The sequence below is a fragment of the Miniopterus schreibersii genome (assembly GCF_964146895.1).
Source record: "Miniopterus schreibersii genome assembly, chromosome: 16".
Taxonomy (NCBI): Eukaryota; Metazoa; Chordata; class Mammalia; order Chiroptera; family Miniopteridae; genus Miniopterus; species Miniopterus schreibersii.
Genome location: NC_138116.1, coordinates 12,095,001 through 12,113,093, shown reverse-complemented (window position 1 = coordinate 12,113,093; position 18,093 = coordinate 12,095,001). Strand labels below are relative to the sequence as shown.

General features: G+C 41.7%; 1 protein-coding gene across 10 annotated transcripts in view; it reads left to right on the top strand.

Moving 5' to 3' along the window:
- Nucleotides 1-18,093, top strand: part of BCAS3 (BCAS3 microtubule associated cell migration factor) — a 421,342-nt gene that overhangs the window by 195,738 nt on the left and 207,511 nt on the right. For 2 of the 10 annotated variants that reach the window (XM_081160918.1, XM_081160917.1), the window contains one exon: nucleotides 4,092-5,693. The exons of the other annotated variants lie outside the window; for them this stretch is intronic. In XM_081160918.1, coding sequence (XP_081017044.1) covers nucleotides 4,092-4,099 — 8 coding nt within the window. In that variant the 3' untranslated portion in view covers nucleotides 4,100-5,693. Of the gene's footprint in view, nucleotides 1-4,091; nucleotides 5,694-18,093 lie in introns of those variants that run through there. 10 annotated transcript variants of the gene reach the window in all.

Sequence of the window (18,093 nt, the reverse complement as noted above, 5' to 3'; positions counted from 1 at the left end):
CTTGTCTCTCTGGGTTTTTTGGTCTGTGGGTTGCACCTTGTGTCCGATTGAGCTGTCCACAGCCAGGGCGGGGCTGGCCTTCGTTTTTCATGTAGACTCTTCCTTTGGGGGCTCACACTCGCTCTCGGATTTAGCGTGGCAGCCACGCTGTCCCCTGGAAACGAGCGCAGACATGTCTCTCTCCTCGCTTCCCTGCGTTCAGGGAGATGTCGCGATAGGCGACTTCACCAGGAAATCTTCTTGGTCGTGTCCATCTGAGGATGCGAACAGATCCAGCCCATCTGGAGTTATCACTGGCAATTGGGAATCCTGGAAATGGTGTATTTTAACCGAAAGTCTTTTATTCAAGATTACGGTAGTAGACTTTGTTGGGGTTTGTTAAACATCCTAAACTGCCATATTATGACTGTTTTAGAGCCAAGTGACTAGCAACCAGCCACGTGAAATACGTGTTCCTAAAGCAGTTACCATGCATGTTATTAAAAGTTGCCCTACTCAGCGCTCTAGACTGAGGTAATAAAGCATTTATCATGCAGCACTGCCTCAGCTTTAGCGCTTCGTAAAGTTGTCTCATGCCACGAGAGGAACTTCAGTGTACTATTAGAACCCTAGTTTTGTTTAACTCCGTTGCGAGAAGAGTTTTAAAGTTGATGTTCGAATAAGGAATGAGATCTTTTCCCTTGACCCACTTACATGTCCATCAGAGACACGCTGTAGGAGTTTCTAGGGTATTTCTTGTTCCACGGCTCTGAGCTTCTGCCTGAAAGTGCCAATCTTTTGAGTAGAGAAAGGACTTCTTGGTGACCAAGCTAGATTGTTACTTTTCTAGGACTGTTTTCACTCCAGAAAGCCCTAGTTTCTTTCTGGAAGAAGCCAGAGCAATGACATGTGTGTGCTTTCTCTAACTATAAGCTAAAGGACCCCACAGGTGAGGAATTGGACTTCTCTGAATAATTCTCTGCCTCTCCAATGGCTTGGACCCCTACACAGTTTTAAATGAGTGAATAGTGTTTTGTTGGGGAAACTTTTATCTACTTTATCTGATAGGAACACTGATATAATAGACTTACTTTTCTGTTGGTATTTAACATGATAGAAGCTAAATGGTTTGGATCCTTTAGGAAAAGTTTATGGGAAAATTCTGTTCTAGATCCTTCTATTTAAAGGAGTCTGATAAGCTTTTGTAACTACTCCTGAACCAGGAAGCGCTTCCCTGATTACGACCCACACAGCGGAGTCAGCTGCTGTTGTGAACATGCTTGTTTGGCGTTTCGATTTGCCTTTGCTTAGACATGCGACCAGCGTGGCGCCTCCTCTGATGGGGCGTCATTGCCTTTTATTACCTTTGAGCAATTTGTACAGCAAAATGTATTATCTTTTTAATTGTTCCTGTGGCACATTTTGTAGCTCTTCCTCTATTTTAGTGACAGCTCTTGCTCTTTTCTGTCCAAACTAGTGGTGATAAAATTATTTTTCATGCAGTCACTTTCCAGAGTCATGGAATTTAAAAATTCATTGTGATATGATAACATCTTTGGATAATGGTACGAGTTTTCAAAGTGAAAATATTTCACTTAAACCATGGCTCTGCGTGTTATGTTTAGATAGCTGTGTGTTCATCTGGTCATGTTATTCTGTTGAAACTAAGAGAGATCAGCAGAGTTGTGCTACTTTTGCTAAGAAATATTTTTTTCACAATTTCTTGCTCATCTAGGATATCTGGGCTTCACTCCTTCCCATAGAACACATTTCCTAAGATATGTGGTTTTAAATTATTAACTTAGATCACTTAGGTGTAAACTCTATGCCTTTAGATACCTCTGAACCAGCTTCTTATGGTCTCTCTATAAAAACGTGTGTTTTAGATTCAGCAGATTTATAACTGAGTAGGTGTTACTCCCGTAACATGTTTCATCTGATCTTGGCGATTCAAAAAGACACTCTCCTACCTAAGATCTTGCATTTAGATAATTGTGAGGTGTCCCCTTCTTGACTTTTACTGTTACCCGCAAGCTACCCAGAACCAGCGGGATTTGAAGGAGCTGCTCCATTTCTGTGCCCAGCTAATGCGCATCACTGCCTGAACTGTGGGCCGCATTCCTAGACAGAGCACTGCATGCGCTTCCTTACGTCTTTGCTCTGCACCTTCCTTTTGGTTAGGCACCTAAGAGTTTCTTCCCATTGCTTGTCCTTTATAACGTGTCCTCCTTTTGATATAGGTGTAGGACCCCCGATGAGAAAGTGGAAAGATAGCTGTCAGTGTCCTGTTGAAACTTTGTTCCCCGCCTTGGTGACTGATGTTCTTGTTCCAAACCTTGTAGGCCGTACCCGTGGGATGACTTAGTAACAACTCTGGTTGCTTTTGAGTCACCCACCAGGAGAACCTCATAAGACCTGGTTTACCTGGTTTGTCTGTCCCGGTTTGTAGTTTTACTGTGGGAATTGATGTTTACCAAGAGAGAACACAAAGCAACTGAGATTGAAGAACAGATTTATTCCTGGCTCGTTTGACATCTTGGTCAGACCCTACTGAAGTAAGCGCTTTATAGAGGACAGTGTGACTAGCAGCGTGGAGCAGCGTCAGGTGCAGTGCTGCGGAAGGGGACGCAGGAGACGGGAAATGGTGACATAAGGAAAATGAGCCCTTATCTGTGGCACAGGCTTCGTTACATAAGGTGCCGAGTGTTCCAGGGGCCTTTCAACAGGCAGGGACGGAGTTGCAGACCTGCTGTTTGCTGTTGTCCTTGACTCAAGAGAAATATGATTTTTGTTGTCCAATCGAAGGCATCTAAATAATTTCTATGAAATTCATTCCGGAGACAATTTTCTAGCACTCAGTTTTTACCAGTATGAAAATCATTTGTCTACTGAAGACAATGACTTAAAAATCCAAACTGGTTTGATTTGATTGATTTTACAGTCATTGTTTTTCCCTGCTTTTTGTTTTTGGCATTCAGTGCGTGAGACCCTTAATAAAACAGGTAACACTTATTATTAGAGACGTACGATGGGCCCGGGGCAGGCGACAGGGAGATTGTCCACGCAGGTGAGTGTCTGCCGAGGGGCCTCCTTGCGGAGCAGGCGCTTGCCCCACAGAGGAGCTCCTGGTGCAGCGAGGGAAGAGTTTTCCCGGCGAGCCTGTCTCACGGCACCCACAGTGGCCATCCCAGCCCGAGGCAGACAAGCTTAGTCACCGTATGTAAAACCATCAGAGACTAAGGAGATGCTGGTGGTAAGAAACAAAGAGGCTTTTAAGAAACACCATTCATCGAGTCCACCGTGGTGAGGCCACCAAGCTCGGTTACTTTAAAACTGAAGCCGAGTGACAGAGGTGATGACGTTATAATCATGGCCTTGAACTTTGGCTAAAACCTCCAACAAGTTATCTTCACCTACCTCTCCATTCTTCTGCATCCGTAAAGGGAATTTAAGTTTTCCTATGCAGAAATTTGTTTCACTGTTTTTCTTTCTTTTTTTTGGCAGGGAGGTGTTCAAATTATTGCCTAAAATAATTCCCAGATATAAAGGCCATAACGTTCTTTAGAAGCACTGAAATATTTGAGTAAATGATGTGGTTTTCATTTAATAGAGTTCCAGATAGTCTTTGTGATTATAAGGTGTCGAAAACTGCAAGCATTCTTGTACCTTGGGTACAGAGCCTGTGTGGGATCAGTAAGAGGATTATGGATGGGGGTGGAATTAAAAGAAGGCTTAGTCCTGGCCTGTGAACAGACCCTCAGATGGGGGAGAGGAGGTCAGTAATTTTACTTTGACACTGTTTATGCTTGAAACAGCCAGTAAATATTCGAACTCAGATATTAAAGTTGGCTTTTTTTATTTTATTAGAATTGAGCAAGTTTATGCATTATTTCAACTCTAATCTAGTGAACACCTATGGTCTGTATCAGATCAAAAATAAGTGTTAGAGATTAAGAACATAGAGAAAAGACCTACGGTCTGTACTGGACCAAAAATAAGTGTTAGAGATTAAGAACATAGAGGAAGACCTGCTGAGCTCATGAAGATTGGGCTGAGCCCGGCTCTCCTTCTGACTTAAATATCCCTCTCATTCTTCTCTCTAATATTTATAGGATGTTAGAAGATGAAATTCAAGTTAACAGTGTGGAAAAAGTTAGCTCAGCACAATTAAGAAAGAAATGATTGCCCCACTCGAAGATGAAGAAACTGTAAGCAGAAGTAGAAGAAGCTGTTGGGAAAGTTTTCTCTGATGACACATGGCTTCTTTGAATAAATCTTTGTGTCAACTAAAACCTTGCCTTTGCTTTCTCTATCGCAAGCACCAGCTCCCTGCCACGACTTCAGGGCTCTCCTGAGCACTGTCAGGAGGAACTGACGGAAGCCTCCCCACTGTTGACACTCCACGGCACCACATATTTACATGGGACTTTTTGGCTAAAAGACCCCACTTTTCTTTCTTTGTACCTTTATTACTACATCTTTAATACAGGGCTGGACTGTTTATGTAGTCTGTTGCCTGAGACTGTGGTGGCAGAGGGACAATATTGGGGGCAGTATTAGAATTTGTTTAAGTCTGAACCGGGAATTCCATTTGTCTTAGTGACATTAGTGTCAAACTGTTAGTGCCACACTATTTTAAATTGTGTCCAGGAGCCTGAGAGGCTTAGGCTTATAGGTGTCATCTATAAACTTAGAAACAAACAGAAGAGCCTCTCTCCCTGGGATGTGGGAGCCTAGCGAGCAATTAGAGAGCAGCCTGGGACCTCACCCGGGCAGCCGGTCGGAACCAGAGCTCATGATGTTCCCCTGGATATTGTTGAGAACTGTCAGAGAAAAGCTAAAGCAAATAATCAAAGTGAAAATAATTGTTCCCGGGAAAAGCCTTGTGTTGGAAGCTAAGTGTAGTGGAAAGAAGAGTGGCTGGGAACTTTGGAATCGTTGGTTCTAGTCTCAGCTCTGCCTGTCACTGCCTCCTGGCATATTGCTTCAAAACCCACGGCTTTCTTCCATAAAAGGAGGGAATCCAAGTGGGCTATTTCCAGATTCCCTTCCAGCTTAAAAAACCGATAAGCTTGTGCTTTGGCTCACCTTTGAAGAATTTTATTTTATTTTTTTAAATCCTCACCTGAGAATACGTTTCCACTGACTTTTAGAGAGAAAGGAAGGGGGAGAGAGAGAGAGAGAAACATCCATCTGTTGTCTCCCACACGCACCCGACCGGGGATGGAACCTGCAACCTTTTGGGGTACGGGCGATGCCCCAACCAGCTGAGCCATCGGCCAGGGCTCACGTTTGAAGAATTTTTTTAAAATTAGGGTATGATTTAGATATAACGAACATGCATGTATTTTAATCATACAGCTTGAATTTTATAATCACCACTCAGATAAAAATTAGAATATCTATATTTTCTAGAAAGTTCCCTCTGCCCCTTCCAGCCTCTGACTTAGAGATTACCACCCTGACTTTTATCATCCTAGATTGGCTTTGTGCATATTGAACTTCATGTAAATGAAATCATTCTGTACCCCCCTTTTTGTGTCTGGCTTCTTTTACTCAACGTTTTGGAGGCTCATCCAGGTGTGACATGTGTCACTAGTTCATTTTTAAAAACACTGCAGTGTCGTATGCATATAAGACAGTTTCTGTGCCCGTTATCCGGTTATTTTCAGCTGGGGGCTTATTATGAATAAAGCTGCTTTAAACTTTCCTGTACAAATCTTTTATTTTTTTGCCTTACATGCCCTCATGTCCTAGGGGCATAAGCCTGGGACTGGAAGTGTTGCCTCGCCAGGTAGGCCTGTGTTTAGCTCGGTTAGGAGGTGCCTAGAGAGGCTTCCAGAGCCTGCACTCAGCAGCGGCGTGGGAGCCGTGCTGGTGAATGGAAACTGCGCTGTAACTTGCTTTTCTCGGATGGCTACTGATTGAGCTCCCTGAACACAGGGCGGGCAAAGGAGGTTCATAGCGTGCGTGTGCCAAGCACAGAGTTTATTCCTGTACTATTAGTTATTATCGTATTTTCCACACAAGCAGCCCTAAGCCTGCTTTGGCCCCGCCCTGTGTACTCACCCCTCATTGAATGTCTTCTTTTGAAATGACCTTGTGAAATCTCTCACTGATTTTCATTGGGTCTGTTGTCTGTTTGAATTTCAGGGCTTCTTTCCATGTTCTGGGTGCGGGTCTTTTATCAGGTGTTTTGAAAATATTTTCTTTCGTTTTATTGCCTTTTCACTTGGTGTTTTTGACAAACAGAAGCCCAATTTTTTCGTTGTTTTTCCTTTTACATTTTGCACAAAATTTTTCTCCCCTTTCTCCTGGTCTCGGAGGGATGCTTTTCTCTAGTAATTGTATCATTTCAGCCTTTGCGTTTACACCTCTGATCCTTTTCAAGTTACTTTTTATTCTGCTAGGAGGCCAGGATCAAGGGTTCGTCTCTTCCATACCGATCCCGTTTGCTCCGGCACCGGGTTTCAAAGAGACCTGCCGTTCCCCCAGCGCATGTCAGTGTTGCCTTTTTAAAAAAAAAATCGTATTTTTTTCTGGACTCTCTGTTTGGCCCCATTGATTTATATTGTCCTTACACCATTATCATACTATTTTAATTGCTGTAGCTTTTTAGTAAGTTTTGAAATCCCACAGTTTACTGTCTCCGCTTTTGTTTTTCATCTTGGCTGTCCTAAGTCCCTCACACTCCCCCCACGCATAGGTGCGCATCCAGCAGTTCACCGAGTGGTCGGGGCGCCTGGGGACGTCCCCAAGACACTCTCAGGCAGTCTGCTCGGAAATGATTTTTGTAATAACATGAAGTTACTATTTGCTCCTTAAAAAGACTGTGCTGCCCTGCGGTGAGCTGGTGCCGAGCAGCGGTGGGGGGCGGGTGGGGGGCGGGTGGGGCCCCGGCGCAGTGGGCGCTGCTCACGGGCTCAGAGAAAAGCTAGGCTTCCTTCAGGGCGTCTTTGATACAATGAAAATTGTGACATTTATTACATTACAAAAGCTTTTTAAGAATTTAAAATTTAATAAATTAGTTTTACTAAGTTTTGTCGCGTGAGCACCTCTAATATCCTGCATGTCACAGTGCATGACAGTTGTCCTGAGCAAAGGCACTTGAACGATGGCTGCGGATTGACCCAGCAACCATCGCACCTCAAGGGACAAAACTGTTTACCAGACATGGGTGTTCCGCAGGCATTTTCTCAGAAGTGAACGAAGCAAGCCAGGCACTTCAAAGAGAGGAGCGCACATGTTTATTACCAATGATAAAATTCTAGCTTTTAATCGAAAGTTGGAAATTTGAAAACCACGTATACACCTGTATCTTCCACTGTCTGCTTCACAGATTTCTAATATTTAAAGACACTTCTGATGGTGATATTAACTAGATTGACCTTTTTATGTCACATGATAAAATAAATCAACATTTGGAAGATCTGCAGTATTTTCCAAATGACCAATTTTATGGTATTACAAAATTATGTGTGGGGAATGGACTCATTCCAAGGGTAAGGTCAGAAAAAGGATTTTCATATAAGAGAGGACAAGAGTTCATTGATAGGGTGTCAGGAATCATTGGAACTAACTTGTGAAAGTGTCATATTCAAGAAAAATATCCCCAGAACCCAAAGAGGTTCAGAATCTGAATAGGCCCCAGCCTTTGCCAGGTGCATTTTTGAGTGAGGCCGGCTTCCTCACATACTCCACCAGAACAACGGGTCGCGACAGGCGGGGTGCACACCTGATAGCAGGATCTGCCTGTTGTCTGTTGCAAAGTTTGCTATCCCAAAAGTAAAAATGTCATTTGTGTTAATACATGAAGGGATTCCTGTTGTTTTTCAATGAGTTAAAAAGTTCTCAATGTTGATAGATATAATGCACATAAACCAAAACTCTTTGGAAGAATTGACATCTTATAATTATTAAATCTGCCAATACATGAACCTTTTATAGCTATCCATGTATTTAGCCTTCTTTAATTTCTCCTAATATTTGTTAAGTTTCGATGTAGAAGTCTGAAACATATTTTGTACAATTTATTTCAGTGATTTGGTGTTGTTACAGTGCATTTTATTTCATCTTTCAGGTTTTTTATAGTATATAGAATGCAGCATTTTTTTGCCTGTTGAAGTTGTATCAGAAACCTTTCTAAATTCATGTATTAATTCTGGTAGATTCCTTTGAATTGTCTGCTATGCAATCATGTTATCTGCAAAATAAAGATGGTTTTATTTCTTTCCGATCTTTTTATCCTTTATTTCTTTTTACCCCTTATTATACTTGCTTAGACCCCTAGCACAATGTTGACTAGAAATAATATCGAACATTCTTGTCTTCTTAATTTTAGAGGGAAGCTTTTAATATTTCACTGTCAAATAATATATTAGATATAGGTTTTTGTAATGAAAATGGTCATTTCTATATTGTATCATTCTTATATTGGAACTTCTACACCCTTATATTGTATCATTTCTTTATTAGAATGAGGAAAATATTGACAAAATCCAGAAAAGAACCAAACTGACATTCTAAACCTTAAATAATTCATTGAATGGGCTTAACAGCTGACTGAATGCCAAAGGAGAAAGGATCAGAGACTCAAAAACAAGTCAAAAATTATCAAAACTGAAGCAGAGACAGAAGAAAATAATGAAATAAAATAGAACTCAGTGTGAGAAGCATGGGGGTTAATATTAAACTGTCCAGCATGTGCAACTGTTACACATGGGTGACAGGAAGGCGAGAATAGGGCAATGAAGGGAAGCGCTGAGAATTTCCCAGCATTAATTAAAGATATCAACCCAGAGTTTCAAGAAGCTCAGTGTACCCCAAGTAGGATAAACACTAAGAAAACCACACCTAGGCATATCGGGGTCAAACTGTTGAAGCCTAAAAACCACAAAGCGATTTTAATAAGCCTGTGTGCTCTTTGTTAGGGTCATACTTGGGTAACGATTTAGAGCTTTGACACCATTCGGGTGATTTTTAAGTTTCTCTGGCAGCATGAGATCCCTGTCTCCCAGTGATCTGTGAGGAATCATCAGGATATTTGTTTTAAGAAAACAAGTAAAAGATATGGGAGACCAATATTTATTGATAAACAGATATCTGTAAATGTCTATGTGGTCAACACTGCGCTAGGTGTTTTCACATGGCTCTTCTCATTTAATCATATTTAATTGTGATCACAGGCCCATTTCAGAAATAGGCAAAGAGTGGGACCTAAGACACCCAGCTCCTGATACTTAGACTTACTTAAAGTGCATTATGGTGACACCTCAGATAAGTCCCGACCTCTTTTTACCCTGCCTGATCAAATATTCATTTCAGAACACTGCATGCTGAAATGAGCCACGTGGGAGTTAAAGAGAATCAGCTATTCAGGTGGTGAAAATGTGTGAATGCAGCTGGCAGAGGAAGTTCCAGTAGGATGAATTCCCAGCTTGTCCTTGTTGCTTCAGGCAACAACTGACAGGCCTGACTGGTCATTGGCTTTCCATTTCTGGCATTGATAGGACTGAAAATTCTTAGTGTCACAGATACTTAAAAGCCGTCCCTGTTATAGTGGATACAAACAGCGCTGGAGGCTCCTTTCTGCAGAGATGTAATCAATATGGTCTAGAGTTCCTGACCTGAACCTATAATTATCTGGACGTTATAAAGGTAGCTTGTTGTTAAGAAAATGCTTATCTTCAGAACTTTGGGGCCAAGCTGTGAATGGGCAGAAGAAAAATAGAGGCTTTGTCCCTCTTTCTATACTTGACAGTATTTTGAGGGCTATCATCCTAATCACAGAATGGTATTCTTATAGGATTAGAACATTGTAGCTTTAGGATTTGGGGTGCTGACGTCTAAATCTCACCTCCGAGGCTATCCTGATATCCGGCGAAAGTTGGGACTTGAATGTTATGCAGCTTCTGGTTGGGATTTTTTGAATACCAAAATAGAATTTCTTTTCATTGATCCAAATACCTGGATCGGAAGTATAGCTTAAATAATAACACATTTGAGTTTGATTTTTCCCCCTGCAGCTAAGTGTATGCTGAGAAAAGAAATAGGGTAAGCAGGTGTCAGTGGCACCCATGATCCATGGACAAGAGTGAACAGAAGGAGATGACATCGGTAGCAATTCTTAAGTCACTATTTTTACCAGTACATTTATGTATATTTTGATTGAGATTAATCTGCCACCTAAAAATAGTAAGAATGCAGGCATAAAGTGATTTAACAATAGATGTGGATCTTGATGGCTCTGTCACTACTTGGCTTAAGATGGCGTTATTATTGGATTACCCTATGGGTAGGATGCTGTGATAAGAGGGGGAATAGAGGGCTCTTTGAGAACAAGGGCTGTCTTTGTATTTCCACATGCCTGGTAGTGGTGCCTGCCAGCAGATAATCAATATTTGTTGCATTGTTGATTTCTCATAAAAATAAGACTTTAAGTATGCCATAAAGTGATTAAAATTTAACAATGCTGTATCTTTATATCTTCATTCCCTCACTTAAACCTAGAAAACCTAATCTTGACCTAGAGTCTTTTCTTAGGGTTGCCCTTATGTTTATGACCGTATCCCTTGATTTGGGCCCTTGGTAAACTGTGTGATGAGTTGAACTATTTTGCAGAGCATTTCAGATGATCTTTTATGTTAATTTTTAAAAGCATTATTATTTTTAAGTAGTATGTTTCTCATCTTTGATAGCTTTTATATAACCAGATAATAAAAATAAAAGAATTATGACCCTCAACTCAATTGTGCTTTGGTCTTAGGCTACCATGGAAATTTGTGTTTGAAGGTTTGTCTTTATAAAGATTAACTGGAGCGAATTCCTGCTTTCTGGGATCCGTTGTCAAGCCTGGCAAACTTCCACTGAAAGGAATGGGCTTGCTTTTGTCTCTGGTCACAATAGGCTTTGTGACATATCACTGTATGGATATTCGGGGCTGCCTTTTAAGCTTGCCCATCTTAGACGTGGGCGCAGGATATTGGCATATGGGGATGTGACCTTACTTCCACGAAGCCAGAAAGTTATGTTGAAGAACTGCCACCAGTGGTAACGACATTGGCTCTAGGCAGCCCCATGGGACATGGTCCCTCGAATCTTAAACCTGTCTTATTTTGGTGTGCTAAGAATATTGGAAAGACTACAGTTACTCTGTGAATTCTCAGTGTGAAGATTATAGAAAATACCAAAAGTTGCACTTGAAACTTTAATAACCTCTGAGTTAGTAATCCCTTCTGTAGATGAGTTTATAAAGTTTTCAAATAAAGAATGGCCCGGCCAGGCGTGACTCAGGGGTTGAGCATCAGCCTAGGATCCAGGAGATCAAGGTTTGATTCCCAGTTGGGGCACATGCCCGGGTTGCGGGCTCGATCCCCAGTGGGGGGCATGCAGGAGGCAGCCGATCAATGTCTCTCTCACCATTGATGTTTCTCTCTCCCTCTCCCTTCCTCTCTCTGAAATCAATAAAGACATATAAAAAATAAAAATAAAACATGCTTGCATGATTGGGAAGAGAAAAGACTCCTTTACCCTCTGTTTCTCTCTCCCTGAAGAGGACACTTACAGCATCCACAGTAATCCCTTGACTTCCTCTTAGCCTGCTGACTTCTCCAGTGTCAGAAATTGGTAGCCGTGAGTGAAGATCTCTAATCAGTGTTTTTATAGCCAGGTAGGGTCCCAGTTCCTGAATCAGAGAGCCCAAGCCAGAGCGATCTTAGTAGACTTTTGGTTTGGTTGCCTGAAACTTTTCATTTGCCTTGAAACCTGTTCCTAATTTTACTCTTTATTCCAATACACCCCCATCGATTCAATTAATTGCTTTCCCCCCTGTTCTTAAACTTTTACTGTTGTGTTTATCACCTCATATTAAAGTTAGTTGGGAGCCATTTCCCATTTTAGACTGTGAACTCATCTTTGCACTCCCCCCTGCACCCTGAATGGTTCTCACACATAATAGGCACTCAATAAATGTTAATGAATTCAACATTTCAGCGTGGGATATTGAAACCAAATTTTCGCACTTGACTAGAGATAGTAGTTGCCTCCTCGGAGTGCGTGGTGAGGGAACAGAGCGAGGAGACCTCTTTCCCCTGCAGTCTTTTAGAACATGTGGATGTATTACCCACGCAAAACAGGAACGAAGCTCTCTTAACACCTAATGTAATATTTTAGATTTTGACAGCTTATTATTGCAAGTTATTATTGCTTATTTATTTGTTTATACAAATAAAGAAGCTGAGGTTAAAGGATGTTAAGTAACTTGTCTATTGTCACATAGCTAATAGGTGGTAAACATAGATATGACTCTGAAAGCTCTTTTTCCAGGGCATTGAACATCCTGTTGGGCAGCCTGGCCTACCTTGGCGATGTCTTACAATCAGCCGGCAGCAGGGTGTATCTGATGTAGGAGCCATCCCTATTTATTCTTTATATCACATAATAATTAATATGTGTGTTGTAGAAGTCATGAGAGCACCAGCACTCGAGTGGCTCCTGTTTTAGGGGGCCGCTGACAAAGCCTCTGTGGTGAGGTTTTGATGACTGGAGACTGTGGCGCTTGTGGCTCCCCCAGATACCTCTGCAGCTCGCAGACTCTTACCCTTCCAGCAGAAACGTTTATTTTCAGCGCGGAAGCCACTCTCAACCAGGCAGTGTTTTCTCAAGCTGAAAAAAGGCTTTCACTGAAGAATGGGCATCGCCCAGGGTTGCGTTTCCTTTCCCTCTGCTTGTGGGGAAATGCAAACTAAAGGGGTACTGGTGCTTGAATATTTGGGGGCTGGGAGAGGGTGGCAAAGGGATTATATTTCTCTTAGAAATATGGTTAATTGCTTTTTCAAAGTATGGATTAAAGCACAGAAGAAGCCAAAAAAGGCCTGATTCCGAATGGCCCTGGCACCTTGACCTCTGTCACGGCCCAGCACGCGAGTGGGGATCCCCAGTGGATCTTCGTGCGGCGCACCGTGTAGTGCCATCGAGATCTAAGAGTTCTTAGCTGCTTAGAAACTTCTAAGAGCTGTTCGAGCCCCATCCACCAGGCTTGTGTTTTTGTATGTTAAAGTTACTGTTTTCTTTCTTTTTTCTTTGTTTTTGTATAGTTTACTCAAATACCTCTCCACCTCAAACTCTGAATAATAATAATTGAGTTTTCAATAAACTTAAAAAGAAGAACTCAGATATAAAGTATACCTGATAGGTTTTTTTCCTGAATATATCTTTATTGATTTCAGAGAGAGGAAGGGAGAGGGAGAGAGAGAAAAGCATCAATGATGAGAGAGTCATTGATCGGCTGCCTCCTGCACGCCCCCGACTGGGGATCGAGCCCGCAACCGGGGCATGTGCCCCGACCAGGATTTGAACCGTGATCTCCTGGATCCTAGGTTGATGCCCAACCGCTGAGCCACGCCGACTGGGCCTGATAAATAGTTTTGCTTTTCTTGTCTATTTATACTCAGGGCCTTTGGGGTCTTGAACTGGCCCATTTTATGTCTCTCTTTTTTCATCTGCAAAATGATAACTAAATTTTGCCTTCTATTTGGTTGATATGATCAAAATACTAACAAATTAAAGGGCCGGGGTGATACTTCTGTCAGCGCCTGCTATTGATGGTGGAGTTTTTACCGTAGTTTGCTTTAACACTGTGGCTATTGCACATAAATTACCCTCTTTACGCTTCACGAAAATCCTATGAGGTAAACATATTGTTTTTTTTTTATTTTTCAGAATAAGGAGATTATACATACACACATACATATACTCCTCCTCACTTTGACAGTGCCACCCGAATTTGTTTGCCATGAACCTTTAATATAGATCTTTATTGAAGTACATATTTGATAAATGCATTTTTAGAATAGCAGAAGGTGTGGAACAGAAGTGCACAGGCCTAGTGATCCAATGTATGTTCATTTCTGTTTCTGTAGCGGACCAGGTATATGACCTTGAGTCTCTTTGTCCTTAAGAGTAGGGAAACACCTGTCTCCTAGGTTGTGAAAATTAAGTTATATAGCTTCTGACCACAGTCCAGGTGCAAAACAAGGACTCATTAAATGTTAGTTCACTTTTTGTTGCTTTATTTCAATAATATAATAGGTTTTCCTGTATCCCGAAGTTTTTTTGCTTTGTATGTATATTATGTTTATTACTCATGACCACCCTGTGGAGAACGGCCACACTGTTGGCCTCATTTATAACTGAGGAATCAGACTTAGGAAAGTGGTAGGGCCCAGCTTGGAGCCAGGCAGTCTCATTCCAGGTCTTGCATTCATAACTAAGACCTGACTTTCTCTGAGGATATTTTCTAGTAGATGAGATCCTGATACTTCAGGCAATGGTCTAAATCCCAGCAATTAGTATCCCGCCCCTTCCTTCTCTACCATTCGGTTTTTTTATTCTTAGATTTTGACAGTATGATACTTCCCGACCCTCAGTTGATTTCTACAGTCAGTCTGTTAGATTAGATGTTCAAAGACCCCGCTGATTCGAAAATCTGTGATCCTGTACTGAACGTTGGGCTGCGTCTGCGGTGTGTAAGGCGGCTCTGACAGGCCTTTGAAGGAAAGGTCATCATCACTGTGGCGGAATGAGAAATACGCTGACTTCTAGACTGAGCCCAAGTTAACCATTTCATAGGGTTTTTAGCGGGGACTACAGAACGGGCATTAGCTCCTCTAGCTTATCTTTAAAAAGAAGAACCTCAAACTAGTTTGTTTTTTCATGTAAGTACAATTTGCTCAGACTACAAAAGATGAAGTGGAGCCTGGGTTTGCCAGAGGAGCCGCCATTCTCCTGAGCCTGTTCACTGGCTATTTACGTTTGTTTTTGACTCTGTCTTGGTATGTCTTTGTCTCTCTTTCACTCTTTCCCCCGCTGTCTCTGTTTTAGTCTGTCTTCTGTTTCTGTTTCTCCCTCCTAGCTTCTAGTTTTCTATTTTGATAATTCTCTTTTACATCTGTAAGTGAAAGACTCTTCCAAGGATGCTGACGATGCCATTATTTTTATAACGCTCCTTATATGCACAGGAGGTTTTCGCAGGGCTATAAAACTGGTCCTTGGCAGACATCTGGCAGATAGTTTTTAGCCTGGGTGAGACTTTTCTTTGGGATCATGAAAGTGTTGGGGCGTCACTGCCCTCCACTCTCCCTTCTCCAAGTCTGACATTAGTGGTTTCAGCTCTGTTGACCCTTCTTTAAACCAAAGCTTTATGGCCTACTAGAGCATCGTGTGGATTTTTTTTATGATATGGTGGAGGGAAAGAAAAAACTCCTCTAAAGTTACAAATGGTTTCATTGACCAAAATGACTATTTCCCTTGGAAAGTTTTGTCATTTCTTTAAAATTTCCAGGAGTTGGGTGGGCTTGATAGCCTCCTTCCCCCTCCGGCTCCCCGCCCGCACCCCTGTTGGCAGCGATGCCGAGAGTTTTAAGCATAATTCCAGGCTTCGGGGAGACAAATTGTTGACCAAGGAGTAACCAAGACACACTTTTCTGCTGTTATTTTAAAGAAACTTTTCCGTCAAAATGGAAGTAAGGACAACACATTACAGGCTTGTTTTCGACAGCTTCATTTGTAAAACGTGGGGCACGTGCTTTGAAACGTTAGTGATCGCTATGTCAGGCCACCTTGGGGGTCTGAGATCTGTGCTTTTCACATCTACACTTAATATCATACTTCATCGTTTATTGGGTCCGAGAAGAGTCTCATTTCCTTAGGATCTCTGTCGGGGCCTTCAGCTCCAGCTCAGGCATCACATGACGCCTTGTGGGAGGCTCTGCCCTGCCCTACCTGTTCGTGCTTCGTTAAAGGACTTTAGTTAAGCCTCCCCTCCCCAAGGGTATCTTAAGGCTTTAATGAAGTGAAAATATTTGCCCTCTCCATAAAAAATAATGCTTAAAACTTTTAGCTTATGTTTTGCTTATCAGAGTCACTTTGCCCAGCCGTGGAGCAGAGAGCTTTTAATGTGAGCTTCTAACAGGTAGAGAAAGAACCACTGTAGAAATTTCAGGATTTCCTGGCCCGAGGAAGTAATGTCCTTCAGAGGGTACGGGATTATATCATAAATCTAGGCGTAGCTGAGAAGAGGAAACATGAATTTTTTATCGTCACGAGCTGTGTAATCCCTGCTTCAGGTGACCTCCATGGCTTTCCTCCCGCTGTCGGCTTAGCTGTGGCTTTTAATGGAGCCATACCTGCACCTCCACTCTTTCATCCCTCCCTTTTTATGAGAATAAAAAGTAAATTGGGTGCTACTTAAATATTCCCTACTTATGTTTATTGAAAACTACCCTGCCGCAGGGCATAGCACTGGGAAAAACTGCCTCGCACCCGCCTGGCGTTCCACCCACGCGGTTACCCCAAGACCTGGGCTCTGTTTTGCTCAGACCCTTCATTTCTTTAAACCGAATGATCACAGAAAAACTTAGGAGGAGCCGAGTTTCATTTGTGAGGTTTTTAATAAAAGTGAAGTGGAGTGTGGCTAGAAAACCAGACCCGTGAAAAGCCGGGACTGTGCTGACCCCAGAGGAAAACCAACAGGAATCTTAGACTTCTTGGGTTCAGTGTTGGGGAGAAGAGACAGAGGGGGAGGGGGTGGGGACGTTGGCGCTGGTCCCCTTTGGGAAAGAGAGGGAGGGAGGGAAGTTTGGGTAAATTCATGTCACTTATTGGTGTTTTATTTAAAAGAAGTTCGTCCTGCTTGTGTGTATATGCTTTTCCTAGAAACTTTAGAAAATACAAAAAGGTATAAATAAAATTTAAAAATGAATTTTGTTCCACAGATACTGTTCTTTTAGCATTTTGATATATAACTTCTTAGTGCCTGTTGTTATCAGTAGATTTCCTTCTAGTCATTAAATATTATTCCAAACAGATATTTTAATGATTATATTCTCGGAATCATTTATTTGTCTAGTCTTCTATTAAGCTTTTTGGTTTCAAAATTCTTTTTACCATGCTAATTAAGAATAAATAAATTTCCTATATATAAATCTTTGGTTTTTATGTTTCCAAACATTTACAGAAGAATTCATAGTAGTTCTCAAACTCTTCCAAAAAAATAGAAGAGGAGGAAACAGTTCCAAATTAATTTTACAAGGCCAAAGCCAGACAAGGACACTACAAGAAACTTAAGCCAATATCCCTGGTGAACAAAGATGCAAAAATCCTCAATAACATATTAGCAAACCGAATTTAACAATACATGAAAAGGATCCCACATCATGATCAAGTGGGATTTATTCCAGGGATGCTAGGATGGTTCAACATCACTAAGTCAATCAGTGTGGTGCACCACGTTAACAAAATGCAGGGAAAAAATATACGACTCTCAATAGAGGCAGAAAATCCTTAACAGAATATTAATATATATATATATATATATATATATATATATATATATATATAAAATATATCTTTATTGATTTCAGAGAGAGGAAAGGAAAGGGAGAGGGAGAGAGAAACATCAGTGGTGTATAAAATGTCTAGGGTTTTGGGTTCTGCCGGTCAGGGCACATACCTAGGTTGTGGGTTTGATTCCGGTCAGGGCATCTACTAGAAGCAACCGATTGATGTTTCTCTCTCATAGTGATGTTTCTCTTTCTCCCTTCTTCTCTCTCTAAAAATCAGTGAAAATGTATCCTCTGCCGAGGATTTTTAAAAAAATCTGTTATCATCTCTGATGTGGTAGGTGATCTGAGTTGCTGCCTCCATCGAGTTCCTTTGTGGAATGAGTATCTCGCAATTGCAGTTTTCTTGCTTAGGGATGTAGCACCCCGTGTAGGGAACCTGTCCCAAAGACCAAAGTATTTTCTTTTTCCAGGTCACTATATAGATTATCTCGCAAACTCAGAATCGGTTGCGAACTAGTACCGACCCTAAGGATTCCCATGAGCTCTGAGACGGTTGAGAACATTGACCACGCTAGGGACTGACTTCTCCAGATTCTGATACTGTTTGAAATGCATGTGGTCTGTTTTTCCCCTAACCTGGCTACATTAAAAAAAAAAAAGGCATCGTGATCTTTAAATGATCTTCCAAAAGTTGGCCGTTCTTGTGCCTGCCAATTACTTTGCTATTCTGTATATTTTTGAATGGCTGCTTGGCTGTGTCTCCCGACACAGC